Source organism: Myxine glutinosa, chromosome 1 (genome assembly GCF_964187855.1).
Source record: "Myxine glutinosa chromosome 1, kmMyxGlut1.1, whole genome shotgun sequence".
Lineage (NCBI taxonomy): Eukaryota > Metazoa > Chordata > Myxini > Myxiniformes > Myxinidae > Myxine > Myxine glutinosa.
In genome coordinates this window covers 277,181,662-277,207,592 of record NC_136261.1, presented here as the reverse complement: position 1 = coordinate 277,207,592, position 25,931 = coordinate 277,181,662, and the positions used below count along the sequence as shown (strand labels likewise).

The window sequence follows — 25,931 nt, the reverse complement described above, 5'->3', positions numbered from 1 at the left end:
TATACACATATATATATTGTTGCGGATCTCCGACGTCGGCTCTCCCCTTATCAAGAGGGGGTTAATCCCCCTATCTTTTTATCTGGCCGACGCGATCCTGGGGGTTATAACGGCCGTCCCGGGCAGCGTTAGGTAGGGTTTTTAGGACTAGGGATTCGCTACTACCCAAGTACTAACGCTGACCGGAAATGAGGAAATAACTCCCACCCGAATCACGGATATTGATGGAATATGCCGAGCGGATAGCAATCCGTGATCCGAGCTGTTAACCAGTGACTAGACCCGATTATAGCGGTTCCTAATCGTGCCACGCTTACCCAATGGAGAAAAGACTAGGACGATCGGATTAAGAGGAAAACCAGGAAGAACAAGTAATTTATTTGCAATGTACAAAGAAGAGGAAAAGAAAGGAATGTACAAGGAAGAGGAAGGAAAAAGGACACAGGGCAGTCTTAACCACAGTCTTAACTTATTCCCCTGACTCGGGTCCGCTCGCTCTCAGACTCGGTCTCAGACTTCAGACTCACGCGGGGGTGCAGATGGTCGGGTTGAGGGTCCGGCGATGGCGTTCAGGCTCCGGTCCTCGACCCGTACCAGGCGATGATGGTGGAAACCCGGCAGGCAGCTCTCCGCGTAGCGTAGGTGCGAGCGGACAATTATTGTCACGGGAAAAGGGTAAGCCGGGCTATCGCGACTTCGTGGCTCTTGGCCGCGTATGTAATATGTGTACCGGCGCCTTTACACGCGCTCCCTGTATTACTCGCTCCAAGCGCCCCTTCCCCAATGTCCTGCACGCTGCAGTTCTCGGCAATGCGTGCCGCGCGCTCGTCCTTTGTAAGCTGGTTGCCACAGTGCGTCTCTCCCTCTCGTACTCAACTCTCGTACCAGTTCTTCTGAATAAAGCGCATCAGCCCTCCCCGCTCAGAACTGAAGGTCAACCTCATATAACGAGTGCAGTTGCGTCAGTCCTCTCCGCACAGTCCTTTATAATGAGCGCTGCTGCTTAAGTCCTTCTGAGGGCTTTGTGTCCGCGCTTTTATAAGCCAAGCCAGCGAACGCTCTCGGAGCCCCAACCACGCCCGGTCAGGCGATCTCACCTTAGCCCTGATTGGCTGGTGTGGTCTTACCGGCTCCGCCTTGATGGCCGCTTGACGTGGCCGCACCTCCATCCTTGCACGCCGCCCCCTTTTTCCGGGCTTCACCTCGTGGCTTTTGGGCTGGGTTGAGCGAGCCCAAGGGCAGCGAAGGCTGCTGGCCAAGGAGCATAACAAATTGGGAGGGCCGATGGGGCACAGACTGGAGAGCGCTTAATTGCGTCGCTTGGAGGGAGGCTGCCAAAATGAACGAAAGGGGCCTACTCTTATTTGTTTTACGCAACGCAGATGCAACTATTGGGAATGGCCTTATCTAAACACATACTAAGAAATAACTACCGTCCTAAGGTGACCTACGTGTTGCTTGTGGCCTACCTATGGGGTGCAACCTTTAACCTTTAATGATGTTATATTTACAAGTGTGGGTTCTCAAAACCGCAACACTATATAGAGCCAATATACATTGCCATCAGAAAGTATTCACACCCCTTGACTTTTTCACATTTTGTTGTGTTACAGTCTGAATGAAATATGGATTAAACCCAAAAACTTTTTTCTCACTGATCTTCTCATAATACCCCATAATGTCAAAGTAGAATTATTATTTTTTAGAATATTTTACAATTCAATTAAAAATGCAAAGCTGAAATGCCTTGACTCAATAAGTATTCAACCCTTTCCTATGACACTCCAAATTGAGCTCAGGTGCATCCAATTTCGTTTGATCATCCTTGATGTCTCTAAAACTTGATACGAGTCCACCTGTGGCTGATGCAATTGATTAAACATGATTTAGAAAGAAACACCTTTCTTTATAAAGTCCCACAGTTGACAGTGCAGGTCAGAGCAGAAACTTTACCATGAAGTGCAAGGAACTGTCCATAGATCTCTGAGATAGAATTGTGAGGAGGCACAGATCTGGGCAAGGGTATAAAACAATTTCTGGTGTTGAAAGTTCCCAAGACCACAGTGAGCTCCCATTCTTAGGAAATGGAAAGAATATTTAAGTACACAGGCTCTTCCTAGAGCTGGCCGTTCACCCAAACTGAGCAACTAGGTAAGAAGGCCCTTGGTTAGGGAGGTGACCAAGATCCCAATGACCACTCTGACAGAACTACAGAGTTCGTTGGATGAGATGGGAGAACTTGCCGAAAGGACAACAATCTCTGCGGCACTTCACAAATATTGGCTTTATGGGAGAGTGGCCAGGTGGAATCCACTCCTGAGAAAAAGGAACATGACAGCACACTTGGAGTGTGCAAAAAGGTACATGAAAGACTGAGAGAATGAGGCAAAATAAGCATGGTGGTGGTAGCTTTAGCTGGGCATGCTTTTTAGCAGCAAGGTCCAGGAGACTTGTAAGCATAGAGGGAACAATGAATGGAGCCAAATACAAGCACATCCTTGAGGAGAACCTGCTTCAGAGTGCAAAAGACCTTCGACTGTGGCGAAGATTTACGTTCCAACAGGACAATGACTCTAAGTATACAGCCAAAGCAACACTGGAATGGCTTCAGAAAAAGAACATGAACGTCCTTGAGTGGCCCAACCCAAGCCCAGACTTTAATTCCATTGAGAATCTGTGGAAAGACTTAAAGATTGCTGTTCACCGACGCTCCCCATCCAACTCGACAGAGCTTGAGCAAATCTGCAAGGAAGAATGGGAGAAACTTCCCAAAATCCAGATGTGTAAAGCTGATACAAACATACAGTACTCAAGGAGACTCCAAACTGTAATCGTTGCCAAAGGTGCTTCTACAATGTAATAACTCGGGGGTTGAATACTTATGTAAATTAGATATTTCTGTATTTCATCTTCAATAAATTTGTAAAACCTTCTAAAAACATGTTTTCACTTTGTCATTATGGTGTAAATTTAGGGTAAATTTAATCCATTTTTAATTCAGGCTGTAACACAACAAAGAGTTAAAAAATGCAAGGGGTGTGAATACTTTCTGAAGGCACTCTATATTGGCTCTCACCTGGGGAACCAAGTTCGGTTAATTACATGGATTAATAACCAGCATGGTGTCATACTGTGTCCATAGTGATGAGGTAACAGCTCGCTGTTGCCTCGTCAATTCAGCCATCCATGAAGCGGTCGCTTCGGCATTTTGCTGCCCTACACATGACTGAATAATGGTCATGGAAAGGGACTGTAAACTTGACTTTATTTATTTATCGATTGCTTCTTGTTATGCATTTTTGGTTTGGTTTGTTTTGGATAATTGTGAGTCTCTCATTCATAAAACCTTTTGCACACCTCATGTATATTTGAGTTTTAGTAATGGAATAATTATTTTTCACCTTGGTTGTTCTTTGTGTTTCAGCCTAGCAATGTACCAATGGATGAGAACCTGTTGGTGTCTCGTTACCTTTCAAACCCCCTACTCATTGACCGTGAGTCCCCAGACAAGCACATTGTTCCTTTTTGAGCTTTCTCATGGAGTTGTAGGCACGTGTCTGTAAGATTTGTATTAACACCTATATATACTACAGAAGTACTAGGTCCCTCCTGCTGCCCATTCCCCTCCCTCATTCCACCCCACCCCCTGCCTTTTCCCAACCCAACCCCCTCCCTCTGGACTCCCACCCCATCCCCTCGACAGGTGGTGGTGTGTGTTTATCTATACTAGTGTGGATCACTACTTGGGAACAGGCTTGTTTTAACTTAGGATCAGACTCTGCATGACATCATAATATTGTTGCAGATGCCGGGTCTGTCGACGTACTAAAGGGGGGTTTATGACCCCGTTTCCCCTCAGACCCCGAGTCCACAGGCCGCCGGCCATGACTAACCTCGCGGTCGACGGGTTGCGAAGCAACTTCAATTGCCAATCTCCCTGTCACGGGTCGAAAGGTTAGCGGTCACAACCCGAATACCTTGCGAGACCACGCGTCCGGAAATGGATTTAACCTTTGCGTTCCCACACTTTATGGTGTGCCGAGCAGATCGCACGGTGTGGGTGGTGGCATTATCCTGCGTGATTTATGGGCCTGATTAAAGTCAACTTGGTTCGGACTATGCTGGGCCAATGGAGGAAAGGGCGATAGGAACAGGTTGAAAAGGACCAAAAAATGTACACGCCTTTTATTTACCACGCACAGATAAAAGGGACGATAGGCAGACTTAGCAATCCTCACCTAGCCTAATCCCAACAGGCACCTTGCTCACTCGCACAGGGAATGAATCACACGGGATAAACTCGTACCGATGGACATGCCGACGCTGACTTGGGTCCGACAGCTCCCGTGCGCAGCGCACGGATCGATCCGGACGTGCAGCTTGAAGGAAAATTGGCCCAGAGGACGAACCGCCGCTTCGAAGTCCACACGAACGATGATCCAGGACGGATGAATTTCACCGCAGGAAGGATGAACCAGCACGTCAGACAGCCAGCTTCAAGACAAACAATGAGAGAGAGCTCAAATGACGATGGGCACGGACCTTTAATGGGTGGAATGTCCTTCTAGAAGGTTCAGCGGCCTCCCATTGGCTAAGGTTGGTCACGTGCGGTCATTCAGTCCTGCCTCCCTCTGGAATGTTCCACGACCTCTCATTGGAAGGTTTTATGCCCCGCCTACCACTGCTGCGGTTGATCACATGGACTGTTCTTTTAGCCATGCCTCCCTTCACATGAAAACAACGTCTTTCACCAGTACGAGGGGGTTGGAATCTGGCCTAACTCAACGCATATCTGCTTTAATTATTACACAATGGGGAGCGAGCTAATCTTTACATTTAATAAGAAATAACTAACTACTGCAGGCTACATGTTGTCGTGCAATTAACTATAGGGGGTTTGCCTTAATTGCAAAACCTCAACAATATGTTAGATAAGGTCATTGAAAGGATCAGACTGTTCCTCATCATTTTAAATTCCCTATTATAAAATTTACTTCCATAAAGGTGTCGGGGGTGGGGGTGGGGTGGGCGTGCAATATTGCAAGTCACAAAACCCCTTGAGGTGGGGGATATATAATTTTAATAACATTAATATTATGCTATTATCAATATTTTGTTATTAGAAGCGGCCTTGGAAAACGCCACAAAAAAACGCCTTGGAAAAACATCATGGAAGCGGCTAGAAGGGCCATGTTATTCATCTTAGTGGGGTATATAGACTACAGTAGATCTATGCTCAGGTTCGTTCATCTACGCAATTAGCATAGATTGCCTCACGGATGTCGTGATTCTCCAGATTTCTTTCAGTTTAGTGTTAACAGTAGTAGCGACTATTTGAAAAGGTAATCATACGTGTTTGTGGTTTATAGTATTTTTTTTACTTCTGGGAAAGGTTTTCCACGAAATGCCACAATAAGCTATTTCCCCACATGGAGTTTGTCCAAGGAAGAAACCCCTTGGGGAGAGGTATTAGTGTTTATATTGCTTTGTAATAACATTATTTATGCTATTAATGCTATTATCATGTATGTTGTTATTACTTTTGTTATTAAAAGCGACCTTGAGAAAATGCCACAATAAGCTGTCTTAATATGGCGATACGCCTCAACACGCAACCCCTTTGGGGAGGGGTACAAAGGAAGTTGCTACAACTTCCATCGTGTGATCCTCCTGTCAGGTTTGGTTGAGATTGCATAAGCAACGACTGAAAGTATCGCAGTCAGACAGACAGAGAGACAGACACTAAATTCCATATTTTAGTATGATGATTGCTGTTATGTCTTGCTTGATGGGAGGTTTTTGTTGGTGAATGCATACTTTGCTCATTCAAATGTACCCATTTTCTGCAAAGTCAGTCAAAAGGTTTTTTCTCCAAACATGACAAATTGGGGAGGTTTGGCAGCAGGAGGGGGAGAGGGGATGGGAGATGGCCAGCTCTAAGCTAGTTTCTTTCCTCTGTGGGGGCGGGGGGGAAATCATGGTGCTGGTCAGGGAAACTTATGTGCTGGTGCAATAGGGCCCTCCTCAATTCGCTGGTGGAGAGCATGGCCGAGTGGCACCTACCCTGATCTAACAATTTCGGACTCAATAGGGCCTTTTAAATGCCAATTACCCTATTCTGTCCCTACCAGGGGCAGGAACTCAATGTATGGTATGGAGGAGAGCATATAATCTAAACGCTTGTGTGTAATGAAACATTTAAAACAAGAGCAATGTGACTGTGTCGTCAATATGCCTCCACATAGTCCCACAACCTGCATATGCCCTCGTTCACTGTCCTAAAAATAAACAATTTTGATTTAAATCCCTTCAGCTGTTTTCAAGTATCACATTTTCACCAGCCATGACAGGTTTCACATCGATCGGTGAAGTGGTTTCAGAGAAGGCGTTTTTTTAAATATCGGCTTTCAAGCGAATATGGCTGCCACACCACGTGACATATGACCTTAAAATGTACACTTTGCATATGTATGGGTAGGGGATCATGTTTATGAAGCTTCGTGTGGCTGCCAAACCATGTGACCTATGATGGCTATCTGAGGGGCATAACATATGGGATATTTTATGGATGAGGAGTTGCTCAGTTTTCCACCACCATCCCGGTCATTCCTAACCCTTTGACCCCAATTCTGATCACTTAAGGGCTTGTGAGTTATTTTTCGCCTTCTTTTTATTTCAGCATTCCTAAGCTACATTCTATATGATTAACAGTCCATCCATGGGATGGACTGATAATCACGAGAATTCTACCACAATTCACACAATACATTTGATGTCTATAAGAACTTGGTGAGCCATATTAATAGCTAACTAAATTGATGAGAAATCATGGCGTTGAAGAAAGATCCTGAAAACACATTTAAACAACACACTCGATTATCTATCTACAAGTCTACATATCAATCGTTACCTCATATGCACTATATATTATGTCCTGATCACCATTGTTGCGAAGGGGCTCTGCACATGCGTGCCGATGCATTGTGGGGCAATCATGTAATAATTTTGAAAGTCCCGTATTGACTTAATGGCCAGTGGGTGGCGCTGTTGTATAGTTGTACATCGTTAGATTGATCTTATTGGGTCTTGGTATGATCTTGTTTTTGTTTTTGTTGGATTTTTTTGCTTTGATAATTAATAGGTTATCTGTTAGCTCTTATTTCTGAGTCCATAACCAAGGTCCCAGACTAATTGCTGATGAGGTAATCATGACCACTTCCATTTTTGGTGACAATGCATCATACTACCCTTTGGAGGTTTATTCATTTTAATACAAAAGCTATAAAAAAAAGAATGGCATGACACATGGTGCAAGCTTGAAAAACGAAAAGCAGGGCAGAGGTTACAGTCATATGGGGACAGACAGGCCTTCATCAGCACAAATAGAGATGTTTTGAGTAGACAGAGGTCCGTGGCATGATATTGTGATAATGTATGAATCAGTATCACATCCTACGAGAATAATGTTTGCTGCATCTGTGGTTGGGTTTTGTTCATATCATGTATGTACATTTCATCATGATCAGTCAGCTAGACTTTGTATTAATTATCCCACGTGCACGAAGCAAAGAGTGGGGTTAAGCATTTGGTTCACTTTGTCTGTCTGTCTGTCTGTCTCCAAACATCAGTTTATAGTTTATTTATAACCTAATTTCAATTGAATGTTATGTTTTGCACATGAATCGAAACATGAATCGGAAAATGAACCTGTAGTTTAGCAGTACTTTGGCTCTGAATTTGTCCCGATCGCGTATGCGCATAGAGGGGTGAAATACATTTTTTATTCTGTCTGCTTGTCTGGCAATCAAACAAAATAAAAAATCATTCCAAACAGGAAATGAACTGTTTTTAAGGATGTGAGAAAGGGCACAAACAACGCACATGAAGAACCACTGTAACGTGTTAAATATGGTGGTGTAAAATCCGCTGCATTAACAGCGGTAAACTTCCGGAAAAAAATTCGTCAACCTTTAAAATCTCTATTTTAATTAAATTGAAGTATATACATGAACACTGTAGAACACAAATCGCCTTTTTAGCACTTTCAAAAACCTCCCATTTAGCAATACTTGGACAAAATATTATGGCATTTTACATCATCTCAACCAATCAAATTTGCCGCTCCTATTCCTTTTTTTGCCAAGACTTTGTGGGGTAAGGTGTTCTATAACGTTTCTAGGAAATTCACTGAAATTGTATTTGCTGATTTATGGTTAATTTATTTTTATTTGAGGATGTAAAGAGGAAAAATTTGATAATACATGAATTAGATATAGTGATTCAAACTTGTGAAATTTCACTTTTCTTTCATTTGAAACCCCTTATCAATAACTGTTGCTCATCTGATGTTCCACTGTCTTTGTTTGTGTTTGTGTACCAGCAGAATTCAAGTTTGATGTCAGACTGTACGTGTTGGTATCATCGTATGACCCACTGCTTATTTACCTTTACGAAGAGGGACTTACCAGGTGAGATAAATTTCCTTTTACCAATAGGTGGTAAGGCTTGGGGATTCAGGATTCTGGTAAGGCCCTTCACACTTCCCTAAATTATAGTGCAAGTCTTTCAAATGACATTGTACTCTTCTCAGAATCATCATCACCAACTGTTATTTACGAGGCAAAGGCGATTCTACTTATCACTGGCCCAATGGCCATGCTCATTTCAGCTTTTTCTTTTGATCAAAATCCGACTAATACAAACAAAGGAACTGTCAATAGTAGTTATTTAGAGGTAATTTGGCAGAATAAATACTATCTGGCAGGATGGTGCACTTACTAGCACTCTTACCTTTAACTTCTCTGGTGTGGGTTCTAGTCTAGCAGAGTGAGGGTGAGATATCGCTGGTACCATGTACAATTTTTAAATTCCTGCCCATATTAGCTGTAGTCGTATGTCAGGCCTGCCCAGCTGTTTCATAAAAGACTTAGGCAAAACTCCTTGGCTGGCCCCCACAATAAGGTGGGCATATTTGGAGCCCCCAAAGTACTAGTAGTAGTAGTAGTAGTAGTAGTAGTTGACATAATAATTTTTTTTTTAGATAACTAGGTATGTTGATGACAGAATGCTGTGGGACAGAATAGGTTTGCTGGGTCAGGGCATAAGTGTGTGAGTTGTATAAGTAAATTTACGTGAATTGCAGTTGAAAGCTTCGTAAAATTCACTGCTATCAACATACAACAATAATGACCACACTGCGGTCACAACCTGCGGAAAAAATTCGGTACCGGCTGATTAAGAAACATCATAAGCAATGCAATGAAAATAGGCATTTTTTTTTATCATGAGCAATGAAAAATATTGACCATAAGCAATGAAAAATCACAGTGTGGTCCCAAACACGCTCCACTGATTCTTGTGAACGTAATGCCTATGAAAAAAATCACTGATTCTTGTGAACGTAATGCCTATGAAAAAATCACTGATTCTTGTGAACATAATGCCTATGAAAAAAATCACTGATTCTTGTGAACGTAATTCCTATGAAAAAATCACTGATTCTTGTGAACGTAATGCCTATGAAAAAATCACTGATTCTTGTGAACGTAATGCCTATGAAAAAAATCACTGATTCTTGTGAACGTAATGCCTATGAAAAAATCACTGATTCTTGTGAACGTAATGCCTATGAAAAAATCACTGATTCTTGTGAACGTAATGCCTATGAAAAAATCACTGATTCTTGTGAACATAATGCCTATGAAAAAAATCATTCATTCTTGTGAACGTAATGCCTATGAAATAATCACTGATTCTTGTGAACGTAATGCCTATGAAAAAATCACTGATTCTTGTGAACGTAATGCCTATGAAAAAATCACTGATTCTTGTGAACGTAATGCCTATGAAAAAAATCACTGATTCTTGTGAACGTAATGCCTATGAAAAAATCACTGATTCTTGTGAACGTAATGCCTATGCAAAAATCACTGATTCTTGTGAACGTAATGCCTATGAAAAAATCACTGATTCTTGTGAACATAATGCCTATGAAAAAATCACTGATTCTTGTGAACGTAATGCCTATGAAAAAAATCACTGATTCTTGTGAACGTAATGCCTATGAAAAAATCACTGATTCTTGTGAACGTAATGCCTATGAAAAAATCACTGATTCTTGTGAACGTAATGCCTATGAAAAAAATCACCGATTCGTAGAATTCCATGTAAATTTGTGCTGTATGTGCCGCGCTGTAAAGCAGCTCAGCAAACTGGTTCATTATGTTGGTAATGGGAATGGATTGTGATCTGGTGTCATTCTTGATTTATTCCAATTTCCAGATTTCTTGTCATATTATGTACTGAATGGCATCTTACTATAATTCACCAAATGTCCGTCCGTCTGTCTGTCTGTCTGTCTGTCTGTCTGTCCGTCCGTCCGTTCGAAGGTACCGCAAAAACGGCTGAACTGATCGCAACGATATTTTGGGTGGGTAATCCTGGGAGCCGCTGGAGTAAAATAGGCTATATTGTTTGTCCAATTTCAGCTTTGGTCTCCAGCATTCTCAGGTTTGGACTCCCGCATAACGTTCGCTTCGCATCACAGTGACGGCGAGCACCAACATGGTGGCTGTGAGATTAACGTATATGTACATCTGATTACTTGATAAACGTACCAGAGAAAACAAATCGTTTGGGCAATGGGCTCTCCAATATTTGATGTGTTCACGGTTTGAATTACGTAATGTAACGTTTGTGACAATGTTTTCATTGTGACGATGTTGTGACGATGTTTGTGTTCACGGTAGTGTTTGATGTGACAGTGTGAACGTAATTTCGTAATGTTTTTCGTTTTTATGAACGTTTAATGTTTAATGAATGTTTAATGAGCGTAAGAATAATGTTTAATGATCATTAAATGAATGAATGAATGTAATGAATAATGCCATGGCGTCACGTTGGCAGCATTGACAATATTAAAATGTTTGCCAAGAACTTCAAAGAGAGAAAAGGAACTTTTATCAGCAATGTCGTCTATCCTGAAGTTCTAAGCTGAATAAGAGGTACAAAATCATTCCATTTTTTTCCTAAAGAAAAGCGTACAGTTGATATCACGATTTGAAACACGATGGAATAATATTTACCGATATGAACAGTGATGTGGTTTTTATTGAAATTCTAAAAATACTGTTTAGATTTTGATGATTTGCATGTGATATTTAATGGATGTTTATATAAATCGTTTAAATAATAAATTGCGCCTCCCAATTGAAGCCCCGCCCTTTCCATTGTCTGCTGCAGATTTGCCACAGTAAAGTACGATCGAAGCTCAAAACACATCAAGAACCAGTTTATGCATCTTACAAACTACAGTGTTAACAAAAAAAGTGGGGATTATGTGAGGTGAGATGGCAAATGTTCAATCAATGGCTTTTTTGTTGTGACAAGTTGTGATTGTGACAATCAAGTCTCGTTGTGACATATGTACAAAAGCCTATTTTAGACTTGCTCCTTTCTTTGTAACCATCCATTTCCTGCAAATTTACGTATTTACCTAATTTTTGGTTCCATAATATGGTATTCCTCTCTAATTTTGAGCAATCATGTAAATATAAGAATAAAAGAATAGTGAGAAAACCTTAATTGCAGGTGGACATTCTGTTTTACAATCCTACATATTTCTTCACTAATTACCCCACGCACACGAAGCAAAAAAGCGAGGTTAAGCAATTGGTTCCTGTCCGTCCATCCATCTGTCTGTAAATGTCAGTTTATGATCAAGGTTTTAAACTTGTATAAATGTATAAAGTATAAACTTGTTTATATAATTGTTTAAATACTTATTGTTTGATGTGTAATATTAATTGTAATGTGATTAATTGTAATAATATTAATTTTAATTGTATCAATTGTAATTGTGATGTGTAATTTAAATGTAAATATTGTTTAAATATACAAGTATAAACTTGTTTAAATTGAATGTTATATTTTGAACACAAATTGGAACATGAATCGGGAAAAACAAACCTGCTTTTACCGGGAAAAACAAACATGCTGTTTTACCGTGCTTTGTCTCTGAAATTGTCCCAATCGCACATGCGCTGAGTGGAGTGAGCTGATTATTTTTACTCTATCTGCCTGCCTAACAGGAAACATAATTGAAAATCATTCCAAATAGGAAACCTACTATTTTAAGGATGTTATAAAAGACACATACAACAGGCAGGAGTAACTAATGTAACATGCTATATTGGGTAATGTAATATACACATGGTCAACAATGATAAAATGGCAGTGAATTCTGTAATTAATTTATTTATATGACTTTTACATTCGTCTTTATTTTATTTAAATCGAATTATATATTTTAACACTATAGAAGACAAATTGCCTTCTTGTCACTTTAAAAACCTGTTTAGCAGTACCTGGACATTTTAAATAAGATGGTGTATAAGGGTGATGTATAAGACTTCTTCAATACCGCTAAACTTCCGTAATTTTTTAAACGATCTTTAAAATCATTATTTTATTGTAATTGAAGTATATACTTGAACATTGTTTGGGATATCATGTTCTCTGAACTCTCTAGTTCCTTGACTGTCTCTGTTCTATTCTGTGGTACTTGTGGCAGTTGTGACGACCCGGAAGTAGAGGATTTTGGCAACAAGTGGAGTATGAGCGCAATGTTGCGCTACCTTAAGCATGAAGGAATTAACACCACAGGTGTGTGTCATATGACTCAAGTTAGCAATAACAACATTTTTAAATCCATGGATAATTTAGTATGTATAAGCTTGCACAATGTAATGTTTATCGTTTTTTTTTAGTTTTTTTTTTACCCTTCTGCTACAGAGCTGATGTCACATGTTGAAGAACTTATCATCAAAACTGTAATGGCAGTTGAGAGCCCGATTGCCTCTGCAATCAAGATGTTTGTGCCATACCGTGGGAATTGTTTTGGTGGGTGTCGACACTTAACAGATTGGTGTGAGTTTGTAATCTCTTTATTGAGTTTTTGCTTTGACCTCTCACTCCCTTTCTGTCAGCACAGTACCTCTCTGTATTTTCATTTTCTTTCTTTCTTGCTGTTTTCTATTTTCAAGAATCATGGAAAATATTGTAATAGGGCAATTCCATGAAAAATGTTACCTTGGGGGTCAATTTTTTTTTTTTAATGATACATGCATTTTTACCCCTCTGATTTATTTGTTGATAATAATCAACCAATCATATTATGACTGGAATTTGTTGTGGACCTAATGTCATGTGACTGGCGTCCATTTTGAATTCCTACCATGTGCTCAACTGAAATGTACTCACAGAGACAGAAATATAATACAAGAAAATCTCTGGCATTTTCTTGCATACAAAACAGGTAAATGTTTTAATTTGTTCATTAGCCATCAGAGATTATACCCAAACAGAAAATTGAACCTACAGAAGTGACTTTCATAGAATTTTTTTTTTTCAACAAAATAACACTGTTGGCCTGTTGAGTCAGTTACTTTCAAGGCCATATTATTTATATTACTACTTTCTGATGAATCTGTAAGAGGTGGTTTCTTATATTCTCTTATTACCTCCTGACGTGCATCAGGTGGTACCTGACATATTTGATTTCATACACTAGGGAATGGTGTTTGCTGGTAACTGATGCAACACTGCATAAGTAACTGACACAACATTAATTCAATTTCTGCCAAGATTAACCAAGTGGTCAACATCATTAGGCTTTCTATGCCAAGGTCAAAATCACTAGGCTTTTCTATTAAATATTGATAGTATGAAAAAAAACTAATGTACATGTAGCAACACTGACTTTTGGTCTTTTATCATTTTCCAGAATGCCTCCCAAGACAGCAGCAGAGAAAATGAGGGATTATCAGGCCCGCATGAGTGAGGACAGAAAACGGCAGATGAGAGAGAAGAACCGAGAACAAAAGTGCAGCAGGAGAAAATGGGATGATGCCAGGAAAGCAGAAGAGAGAGAACAGAGCAGACAGAGGATGAGGAAATCTCCACTTCTTAAGAAGAAAAAGGAACAAGAGGCTGCCCCTGGTGCTACCCCATACACCCCTTCCAAAGCCTTTAGTAGTGCACAGTCATTTGGCAAAGCCATAGGGAAGGCTACATCGGTTCTACCGAAGAGCCCAAGACAGACAGTTGCAGTGGTGAAAAAATTGGCACATCAATTTGGATTGCCTGTAAAGTTGAACAATCCAAAACCAGTGACTGTCCCTTCCGTACTTGAAAATACAGTTAAGCAGTTCTATGAAAGCGATACTATTTCACGGCAACTTCCTGGACGCAAGGATGTCGTGACAATTCAGAAAAATGGAACAAAAGAACGTGTCCAAAAAAAGGATACTGATGACCACTGTATTGGAGGAATTTCAACAATTGAAACAAGAAAATCCAGACGTCAAGATTGGAAAATCAAAATTTGCTAGTCTGCGTCCACCAAATATCCTGCCAGTGGCTGAGAAAAACAATACAGTATGCTGCTGTTCTTACCACAAAAATTTCCAAATGTTAAAAGATGGTATAAGAAAGCTGCAACCAGATCTGCCAAACACTGATGCCCTAATCACCATGTCAGTCTGTAGCCCAAACATGATATGCCACCTGGGCCACTGCCCAACATGTCAAGATGGAACAAAGTTGGACGAAGAGCTGTTTAGGAGCAGTGACAATGTTGACCCATCAACCCCATGTCCATACCTGTAGTGGACTGATAACCAGAAGGTCCAGACAGATGCCATGTTGTCCAGAGCAAAACAGGAGTTGATAGAACAACTTCAGGTTATGAGACACCACTTGTACATAGCCAATATTCAGCTCCAGCAGATCAGAGCGATGAAAGAACATTTGAATGATGGTGAAGCTGTCCTTCAAGAGGACTCTTCAGAAAACTTTCAAATAAAACAACAGGATGAAATTATGTCTGCTCACTGGGTGACAAATGGAGTAACAATTTTCACTGCTGTTCTCAACACCAACACTGGCGTGAAGTCCTTTGCTGTTCTAAGTGATGAACCTCGCCACGACAAATATTCAGTTTCCACGTTCAACAGAGCTATTCTTGAAGCTCCTCGGCAGATACCGGTAGTATGATTAGTACCTTGCATATCTTTTACAGATGGAGCAGGTAGTCAATTTAAAAACAGATTCACACTGTCAAATGTAGTAAAACCACAACTGATCCACAGAAACCCAGAAGAGGTTGACTGGAGTTTTTTTTGCCACCGCTCATGGCAAAGGACCGTTGATTGGGGTTGGTGGAACTGTTAAAAGAGCTGTTTGGAGAATAATTCTACAGAAACATGTTCTTAAACTCCCCTAAGGAGTTTGCTGCTGTGGCGAAAGAAGCATGTCCGAACATTGAGGTCTTATATGTTTCTTCTGATGAGGTCGCTGAGGTCCGAAGGGGGTTTCAGTCACTGTGGTCAGATGATGACCCACAGCCCATACCAGAAATCCGGAACTCATTACTTTAAGCGGGTGTCCGCATCTTAACTCCAAATGCCAACCATTAGTCCCTTCTTGCCAGAGATCCAAATGTCAGGGATCTCTGGCAAGAAGGGACTAATGGTTGACATTTGGAGTTCAGATGCGGACACCCGCTTAAAGTAATGAGAGTTCCAAATGTCAACCATTAGTCCCTTCTTGCCAGAGATCCAGGCAGACTTTCAATTTACCACGGTTGTGATTTTCAGGAAGGTGAATCAAGAAGGGTCAAATTCCGGTAGTGAGAACACAGCCGACCAGGAAGGGTCAACTACATCTGAACATGTAGATCAACCAATCGCAGCCACAAATAATGTGGGGATGATAGAATTCGAAAAATATTACGATGTCGATTATGTTGACAAATTCTACATTGGTTGAGTTCTGAGACAAGGAAAGTCAAGCTTCTGGCATATGAAGTTTTTACATCAAACCTCCAATTTGGGTGAGCCAAAATTAAATTGGCCAAAGCATGATGATTGTGAAGAAGTGCATGAGAGTGTTATCTTCTCTGGTCCAATCACTCTACAGTATATGGTTTCCATGCAGACTTCAAGGTGCATAACATTAAAGCAATTCAGTCTGCATTTGCACAGCTGAAGAAATAAGACAGTAAATGGAACTATGGTTGCTACCTTTCACAATTCTGTGAGTTCATCAGTGATCAAAGATTTCTAAAATGATAGCTTTTTCCCCAAGACTTGTTATTTGAATTGACAAATTAATGCTTTGAATTGCATTCCTTTTCAGATTTTACACAAATTTATCATAACAAATTTGATTCCTTTGTTTCTATGGGCTAGTCAGCCTGATCTTGGAGTAAATCAGTGTTTAAGCTTTGAAATTTTGTGGAAAGTGCATGTGTATGCTTGTGTGCATGTGTTTATGTATGTGTATGTATGTATTGTTAATGTCCGGCTTCCTTCTTGTAACTACAGTGCAGTAACTGGTCTTTATTTTGATTATGCTTGCACCATATCCTGATGCTGTGTGGACGTTGCTTTCCTGCTGATGTAGCTTTTACCTGCAGCTGATGTAAAAACAGTAGCTTTTACTTGTTGCTGCATTTGGGTCTTGGGGTGATTGCTGGATCTTGTCTTGTCTGGGTTCTTCCTTATATCCATGATGTTTGTTCTTTTTATTGTTATTATTACGATTGTTTTTTTATTTATTTATTTTTCTATCATACCTCTCTTTATTCTTACTTTCCCTTTTAATTCCTTTGCCCCCCCCCCCCCCCCAGCCCCTCTTACTTGCACCCTATTTTTTTCCTCTTCACTTTTGGGGCATGAGCTGCCAGCTTCACTTTTGGGGCATGAGCTTTTGTGTTCACGAAAAACAAGTAGCTGCCGACTTTGATCCGGTTTTAAGATCGGGGTAATGGTTGTCACTCCCTGATCGCTAGGCATTGTCAGTGTAGGTGGGAGAACAAGAATTTGCTTTCCACAGCAGCCAATGATGGACAGATGGCATTGAAATAAGATTGAAGAAACCTATAAATAATATAATAAACATACATGGCAATAATAAGTATAAAATGGACCAGCAGAGACGCTTTGATATATACACAACTAGAGCAATGCGACTGTGTCGTCAATATACCTCAGCGTAGTCCATGCCCATGACGTGACAATGGGTAGATGCCCTCGTTCACTGTCCTAAAAACAAATTTGGTTTAAATCTCTTCAGCTGTTGTAAAGTATCACATTTTTACCACAGGACAGGTTTCACATTGATCGGTGAAGTGTTATCGGAGAAGGGATTTTTATTTATTTATATCGGCTTTCAAGCTAATATGGCAGCCCAACCACGTGACATATGACATCTAAAATGTACACTCTGCATATATATGGGTAGGGGATCACGTTTGTGAAGGTTCGTGTTGATCGGTTCAGGTTCATTTTTCTATCCAAGATGGCTGCCAAACCACGTGGCCTACAACGTCATCATTTTCAAACTATATGCAACAATGGTGTTGGATGATATTTGCAAAATTTCGTCATAAATGTAATATTTCAAGACAAATGGGTCATAGATCATGTACATGCAATTTCAGATTTTTAGGATAAGGAATTCGATTAAAACATTTTTGGCTGGTATTCCACTTCACTGATGTCACCATTATCATGATTTTGTTCCCCATTGGGAGTACTTGACAATGTGCCAAGTTTGAAATTTTTCCATTCAGCGGTTTCCGATAAATATTTTTTAATTATTTGCGTTTAATCCAAGATGGCTGCCATACCATGTGACCTATGACGTCACAATTATCATAAAAACATCTGCATGGGTGCCACTCCTACCCTGAATGTTTCGTCTCAATCGGACATGTGGTTGCTGAGAAAAACAAGGTTTAGCCCGGTTGGATGGACGGACGGACGGACGGATAACCCGAAAACATATTGCCTCCAGCCACCTTCAGGTGCGGAGGCACAAACAAATCAGTACCAATAATGGCCAGTTGCTGGGATTTGACTGACTATGCAGGTGATATGAATAGTCAGAGCTCCATTCCAAAGAGAAGCAAATTCCATTAATCTGCAATTTAATGATTTGTAAACATTAAGAAGTTCATCTCAAGAAAGGATTTTGACAAATGAAGAGCATGATGTACTAGAGAAGCCTGTTTTTGTGTATAACACATAAAACAGCTTGTACATACATCACATAATAGCAGGGGGTACCCATGTTGCCCGGTGCTGTTTTAATCCGGTTGGCATTTTGAAGAAATCAAATTTTGTTTTGTTTTTTCTATTTTTTTGTGGGGGCCTAAACACTTCCCTACACCCACTAAGGAATGGGGTCTTGGATCATTCAATATTACCTTTCACATAGCTACAAAGGCTTAGGCACTATAGTGATTTTTAAAATATTTTTTGTTACTTGTTTTTTCAAAATATTTATTTTGCATAAACACTCCCCGGCACTCACTGGTGAACCTCTGAAAGTTTGACGAAGATCCGTTTGGCTATCTCTGAGAAAGATGGCGACACACAGACACACGCACACACAGACCGACAAACATCCCTCTTATAGTATTGATAGAAGAATAGTATTAGGTAGGAGACATCGGCACACATTCTGCACAAATAGCAAGAACATTAAGAGAAATTAGCAAAGTAACACAGCACACGAGTATTATTGGGTGGGCTTCGTGCACATGACAATATTAAACTATACGGTCACATAATCACGAGGGAAATGCTCAGATGGGAACAAACAGTCCAACACAGAGGTTATCTAATCATGGTTTAGAAATATGAACAAATCAAGGACAACATGAAAATAACTTGCTTCAGCCAAGGGACGAAATATTTCGGGGTTTTTTTTGGCAAGTTTGGAAAGGTTCAAAGGAAATGGTAAAACAAGTTTATCTTTGAGGGTGGAAAGAGCACGATTTATATTAATTCAAAGATCTGAATGATGGAAGATCTTTCAAATGGACTGGGAGCAATGGCAAAGTTCAAAAATGAGCAAAGTGACACACAGACTCGGTGAAAGAATTCATGATTATTTGCATCCGCTTCAAGTCTGGCAGGCCGGCAGTTTGAACCCTGAAGGAGTCAATGCCAAAGACTTTAAAAACGGTGCGTGCTTCCTTGCTTGACGCTGAGCATTTAAAAAAAAAGATAGAACATGGCCAAACAACCCCAGGTTGAAAATCATAGCACAGGCTTTGATGGGCCTAATGGCCTCCTCCTGTGTCAAAGTTCCTTGTAAGAGGACTTTTATTGTTATTATTATTATTATTATTATTATTATTATTATTATTATTATTATTATTATTATTATTATTATAAAGCATTAATTACACTGCCCTATGAAACGCAGGAAAGCATCATTGTGATTGATAAAGTGACAAACAGCAGAAAAAGGACCACCGACGGCGATATAGAAACGTTTGTAAAGTATTACAGGGTGAAACACTGTATCAAAAGCTAAAGCAATATTCAAGGAGACTACTCTTTCTTCTTGTCCCTGATCTATTTTTGAGGAAAATCTTTCAGGAAAACATACATAGACCCCAAATTTTAATCCCATATGCTGCACTCATTTGTCCGTTCCTTATTCATGTTATTGTGAGTCACGTAAAAATATATTGCATGGTATTTATTTATATAATTCAAGTAAGTATGTGTGGTTGTTCTTTTTCTTGACTTTAGATTTGGAATGAAAGCAATTCCTGATTAAGTGAATTTGTGTTTGGCTTTTTGCTTGTAAAGTGAATGTGGTTTATTCACTTTCTGATGTCAAAAAGCAGAATGCTACTGATGTTACTTGATAATCTTCTCTTGGTGTGATGCAGAACTCTATGGATTTGATGTGCTTATTGATTCTGACCTCAAGCCCTGGCTCCTGGAAGTCAATCTCTCTCCCTCACTTGCCTGGTAATGCTTTTAATAATTTTGTTCTTCATAGTGGTAAAGATACTGCACTGACACCTCAGAGGTCATACGTTAAAATCTGGCTGATGGCAACAGTATTAAGGATTTGCATTCTTGATTTCTGGAAACGGGTATTGTTCAGCTGACATAAGCTTGTTGCTATAAGATTATGAGCAAGTTCACAAATGATGTGCAGAGCATAGGTAATCTGCCTGCTTCATCTCGATTGGTCTTTAGGTGATGCTCATTTTCTCTGAAAATAAGTTGAAATTGACAAATGTATTTGGTCTCCACAATTGTTTATTTCACTGTTAATATTACAGAACCGTTGTTTTTGATTTAGAACTTAATATATCGATTTAAATCAGAAAATAAAAAGAAATGGCATTGACAAAATTATTGACACCCTCGACTTAACATTTGGTAGCACAGTCCTTGGACAAAATAACTGCAGTCAAGTGCTTCCTATAGCCATGAATGAGCTTCATACACCTCTCTACTGGCAGTTTGGCCCAATCTTCTTGTGCAAACTGCTCCAGTTCTCCCAGATTTGACGGGTGCCTTCTCCCATCTGCTGTTTTCAGATCTCCCCACAGGTGTTCAATGGGATTTAGATCTGGACTCATTGCTGGCCACTTCAGAACAGTCAAGCGCTTTGTCTTGAACCATTCCTGGATGCTTATTGAAGAGTGTTTGGGGTAATTGTCCTGCTGCAAAACCAATGACCTTCGATGGAGATCCAGCTTTCTCAAACTGGGTTAAACGTTGTGCTACAAAATGCCTTGGTAATCTCCTGATTTCATGATCCCATGCACACATTCAAGGCACCCAGTGCCAGAGGCAGCACAGCAACCCCATAACATCACTGAACCTCCTCCATGTTTGACTGTAGGGAAGGTGTTCTTTTCTTTGAAGGCTTCATTTTGTTTTCTGTAAACATAGAGATGATGTGCTTTACCAAAAAGCTCTAATTTAGTCTCATCTGTCCACAGGACATTCTCCCAGAAGGATTTTGACTTATTCAGGTGTGTTTTGGCAAACTCCAGTCAGGATTTCTTATGTCTCTCTCTCAGCAGTGAGCTCCTCCCATCGAACCACCTTTCATTGAGTTGGTCATGGAAGGTGCGAGTTGAAACTGTCGTACCTTGTGTCTGAAGGTCACCTTGAATCTGTTTGGCAGTTGATCGAGGTGCTTTCTCCACCATTCAAACAATCCTTTGCTGCAATTTTCAATGAGGTTTTCTCTTGCGGCCACGTCCAGGGAGGTTGGCTACAGTGCCATGGGCCTTAAACTTCCTGATAACATTGCGTATGGTGGTGCAGGAACATCAAGGTCTCTGGAGATGGACTTATAGCCTTGAGATTGTCCATGCTTGGCTAAATTATTGTGTCTGACCTCCTCAGACAATTCTCTGGTTTTCTTTATTTTCTCCATGCTCATTGTGGTACAAACAGTGACACAAAACAGCAGAAAGACTCCTTTTCTCTTCTCAAACTGGTTGAATGAGTGATTTTATATTGCAGGCACCTGCAGCTCACCAGAGGTGAGTTCAATTCCAAAGTAAAGGAGAATCACCTGCTTGAAATCTGATTATTGCTAACAACTTCTAAAAGGTGCCAATAATATTGTCCGGACCATTTTAGGATTTCTGTGTGGAACTAGAACGCCACTCAGAACGCATACTCCCGCCGTGGGTGGCCGCTGCTGAGCCCTATCTTCCAATGGTAAAAAAATCCTGGATCCGGAATAATATACTGAGCTTCACCAAAAACGAATCAATTCTTCCTTATCACAAGGGCAATCATCCCACCAACTTTCATCCAAATCCGTTCAGAGCTTTTCCAGATATTTTGTTCACAAACACACGAACATACGAACACACATATGCACACACACACACACACACACACACACACACACACACACACACACACACACATGGACGGACACGATCGAATGCATTACTCCCTGGCGGGAGTAATAAGCTAAGATTTAATAATTTTTTCAGCTTTTTTTTTGTTTTAATTCCACTGCAAACCAAAGAAATACATATGTGGATACCAAAATATTTTTTTAATTTCAACAATAATTATCTGAAAGAAAAGGTGCATTATTTGAAAAAAGTGCAAGGGTGCCAATATTTTTGGCCAAGGCTGTAATTCTTGCCTTCAAACAGAATGACAAAGGATCCCTCCAATTCCGTGTCATTGTACAGTTCAATGGAAACTTGTCTCTTAAAAGACAAGATATGACGTAGTGCAGGCTCACGACATCCAAGAGGCACAGGCCTAATGTGTGATCTTAGCACCCCCAATCGCTCCAAGAATGGCACAGCCACATGATCAGCAATAATGGGAGGTATGATGGAGAGTATGATTCGTGTACCAAGGCTCGAAAATGGTTCTACTCGGACAAAACAACCCTGCTACAACAATGCCTTTTCTATCACCTTATTCGCTGCAGCCTCAGATTTAAGGAAGAACACAGCTCTTCCATACATTTTAGAGGCTGCGCCTATTACTGATGAACCAACCACAATGGCCATTGCGCTCACATACGCTTCCATTTGGGTAGTTTGTCCCATCTCGCATCTCACACCATGTTTCCTTGTCAAGGACTGAAACGGGTGTTATTTGTTTTTCACACCTGCACCAGAAGTGGTCGCAGCGACATCAGCCCATTCAGTATGCATTGGCATGATTCAAAAATAATTCATTGTCCCTCTTCGAACCAAGGTAACAAAAACACGTTATAAATCAAATAACACCCGCTCGCACTCACACACCCGCTCGCAACAGTGTGCAACTTCAGCACACTAAATGATGATAAAACCAAAGAACAAAAGGATCGCTAAGTACTTTAACGATATCCCCGCAATAAGGCGTAACTAGTCCCACACGGGCGTGGCCGCATGCCGCGGCTAGGCCTGAAACCAAAAAGACTAATTAAATCAAACAGAACGTCAAAATAAAACAAGAAAATGAACCAACTTGGTTCAAATACCCAAAACAAAACAAAAATACAAACGAAAATGGAGGAGGATGAGGAGGAAATGTCGAAAAGTAGCACAGCTCGAGAGCAGCAAAATGGCATGGAGTAGTAGTAGTAGTAGTAGTAGTAGTAGTAGTATAGTAGTAGTAGTGTAGTAGTAGTAGTGTAGTAGTAGTAGTAGTAGTAGTAGTAGTAGTAGTAGAAGTAGTAGTAGTAGTGCTTTTGTTGGAAAGGTTACAGAGATTTGCGTTCAGAGCTCATGCAAGCTCAGGCAAACATATGTTCCCAGTTTAATGTCGCTCAATTCCTCATCTCTGCAAGTCCATGGTTTGAACTACAGTAGACAAGGTAGAGCATTTTGAAGAGAAAGCACTACCAAGACAGATAAGGGGAAGGTAAAAGAACGCCAAAGAACACCAAAAAAAGAACGCCAAAGAACACCAAAAAAAAGAATGCCAAATAACACATTTATACAAATAAGAGCAAAGTATCTTGTGGGGAGACCGTACAAAGTGCATCATTTATAGTCCAGGTTTCCTTAAACTTTTGAACAGTGTTACTATATTCTGCCGCCTTGTACTCCGAAATAATGCGTGAGCGTATTAAGCCCTTCAGACATACAGAACTGTATTCCACCACATCTTTCTCAATTTTTGCCTTCCTGGTTTTATATATTGCCATTTTTGCACAGGCTAAAATAAAGTTAACAAGGAGATCTCGTGACTTGCTTAGTTTCTTTACCGGGTGCCCGATGATAAAAAGTGTTGGAGAGAAGTGAAGCCAGAAGCGCAAGAGAAGATTTTTCATCAGTAAGAACACTGGTTCAAGACGGTGGCATTGAAGGTATATGTGAAATATAGTTTCCCTTTCACCACAAAAGCAGCAATCCTCTGAGACGTTAGTGAAGTGCCGCATCATAGATCCAGAGCTCAGTGCACCATGTAACAACCTCCAACTTAAGTCTGCCATCATTCTTGGCGTTGGGTAGAGATAGAGTGAATCCCAACGTGGATGAACAGTCGAAGGAAGTGGAAGAATCTCATGCCAGGAGTATCCAGTCGGGTTGCAAGAGCTATATAATGGAGCGAGTGGATCACTAGCAGGTATATATTTTTCCTTGATAGCCCACAGAACGACATTTCCACTGTGCCAGGGGTCTTACTCATATTGTTTGCAGGTATTGGCTGAGAGAGCTCGCAACATCGTGGTTGGATTTTAAAATCCATGGAGTTACCGATGGACATCTGTCCAGATCCATCACCCTCTTTGGGATTCCCTAGATATTCCAGACAATCGGGAGGCAAGGAGCTTTTGACCTCTTCAAGTATCCTGGAGGGGATCCTGATTGTCCTCAGGCCCATTTTCGCTGCGAGTTCCTTGGGTAAAAGCGTTCTCTTACCATCGTTCAGAAGGTCTCCCACTGTGGATATACTACCAGCTAAGAGGCTCCTTCTTACTGAAAAGGAAGCCAGAGTTGGGCCCTGTAGAAGAGGGTTGAGAATGAGCGGTTCTTCTAACAGGTCCTTGCCTGGATAAGGAACTGTTCTTTGTACGTCGACTACATTCCAAGCCTTCAGCATTTCTTGATAAAAAAGAGGCAATGTAGCACTAGACAGGCTCCGAGATGTAATGATGAAAAGATTCCTTTTGTACCCAAGATTGAGCACTTTGCTGAAGAAGTATGATGCCAGTGAGCACCATTGCGGTGCAGGGTTCACATGTAGGTAACGTTGTATGGTCTTCAGCCTGGATGCGTGGTAGTGGCTTCGAAGGCAGGGAAAAGACTGTCCACCTTCTGAAAAAGGCAAGCTCAGAATGCCCAGGGAAACCCAGTGTTTACCATTCCAAAAGTAGTCCAGTAGCTTCCTCTGCATCTTAACCAGAAACTCCTCTGGAGTGCTTATGCAAGAGAGCCTGAATACTAACTTCGGAATTATAAACTGTTTAATAAGGAGTGTTTTTCCCCTCAGAGACAGGACTTTTAGTAGTCCACTCCAGTCTCTCAACTTTGCTTCGATCTTGTCCCCTAAAGTGTTCCAGTTAATGAGTGGTGAGGACCCATGGGAAGTGGATAAGTGCACCCCCAAATATTTGAGCTCATTGCGACTCCAGGTCAATTTCTGAAAAAGTGTTGGTAACTCCTTTACCTGCATTTGTCCAATTAGAAGCCCCGAGCTTTTCCTCCAATTGATTGTAGCAGATGATGCTGCTGAATAGACCTGCTGACAATCATAAACTATTTGCATATCCCTTGCATTACTGGCAAACACGAGAACATCATCTGCATATGCAGAAAGTTTGAGGTTGACCCTGTTGTGTGGCACCACAATGCCAGTTAGCCTTCTTCTCATCAAACAAAGGAAGGGTTCGATACATAGGGAATATAATTGGCCGGACAGGGGACATCCTTGTCTTATTCCTCTCTCAAATGGAAAGGGCGCGAGCAAGAAACCGTTGACTTTGACTAGGCATTCTGCCGACATGTACAACGTCTGAATCATGCCTACAAATCTCCTCCCCAACCCAAATGTTAGCAAGGTTTCAAACAGATACTCATGGTTCATCTGGTCAAAGGCTTTCTCCTGATCCAAGGAAAGAAATCCGACGAGTCCGAGTCATGTCCGCATACTGTATCAGGTCTCTGACAAGGGATATGTTGTCAGGTATTGTCCTGCCTGGAATGGCATAAGATTGGTCCGGGCTGACTAATTTTGTCAGGACTGGTCCGAGACGGAGTGACAACATTTTAGCCATGACCTTATAATCCACACACAGCAGAGACACAGGGCGGTAATTCTTCAAGTCTCTCAAGTCACCCTCCTTGGGAATCAAGACCAGCATCGCTCGACGCCAAGAAAGGGGCATTATACCTGTATCACATGCTTCCTGAGCTACGCTTAGGTAATCAGGTCCAACCAAGTCCCATACTTTTGTATGGAATTCACATGATAAGCCATCCATGCCAGGGGCTTTATCTCTTGATAGGCTGTGCAGGGCGGTTTTCAATTCTTCCAGAGATAATGGAGTCTCCAGCTGCTCCCGGTCTTCTACAGAGGCTTCAGGAAGACTACTCCACAAAGTGCCACCTGCACCTGCATCTGTGCTCT

General features: G+C 41.0%; 1 protein-coding gene across 3 annotated transcripts in view; it reads left to right on the top strand.

Annotated features, from left to right (window-relative positions):
- Nucleotides 1–25,931, top strand: part of TTLL5 (tubulin tyrosine ligase like 5) — a 232,972-nt gene that overhangs the window by 35,424 nt on the left and 171,617 nt on the right. For all 3 annotated transcript variants that reach the window (XR_013620981.1, XM_078766222.1, XM_078766220.1), the window contains exons 8-13: nucleotides 3,425–3,494; nucleotides 8,384–8,468; nucleotides 11,242–11,343; nucleotides 12,572–12,663; nucleotides 12,793–12,900; nucleotides 19,754–19,835. Coding sequence is in view for 2 of the 3 variants with exons in the window: in XM_078766222.1 (XP_078622348.1) it covers nucleotides 3,425–3,494; nucleotides 8,384–8,468; nucleotides 11,242–11,343; nucleotides 12,572–12,663; nucleotides 12,793–12,900; nucleotides 19,754–19,835 (539 nt within the window). In the remaining variant the exon portion in view is untranslated. The remainder of the gene's footprint in view (nucleotides 1–3,424; nucleotides 3,495–8,383; nucleotides 8,469–11,241; nucleotides 11,344–12,571; nucleotides 12,664–12,792; nucleotides 12,901–19,753; nucleotides 19,836–25,931) is intronic.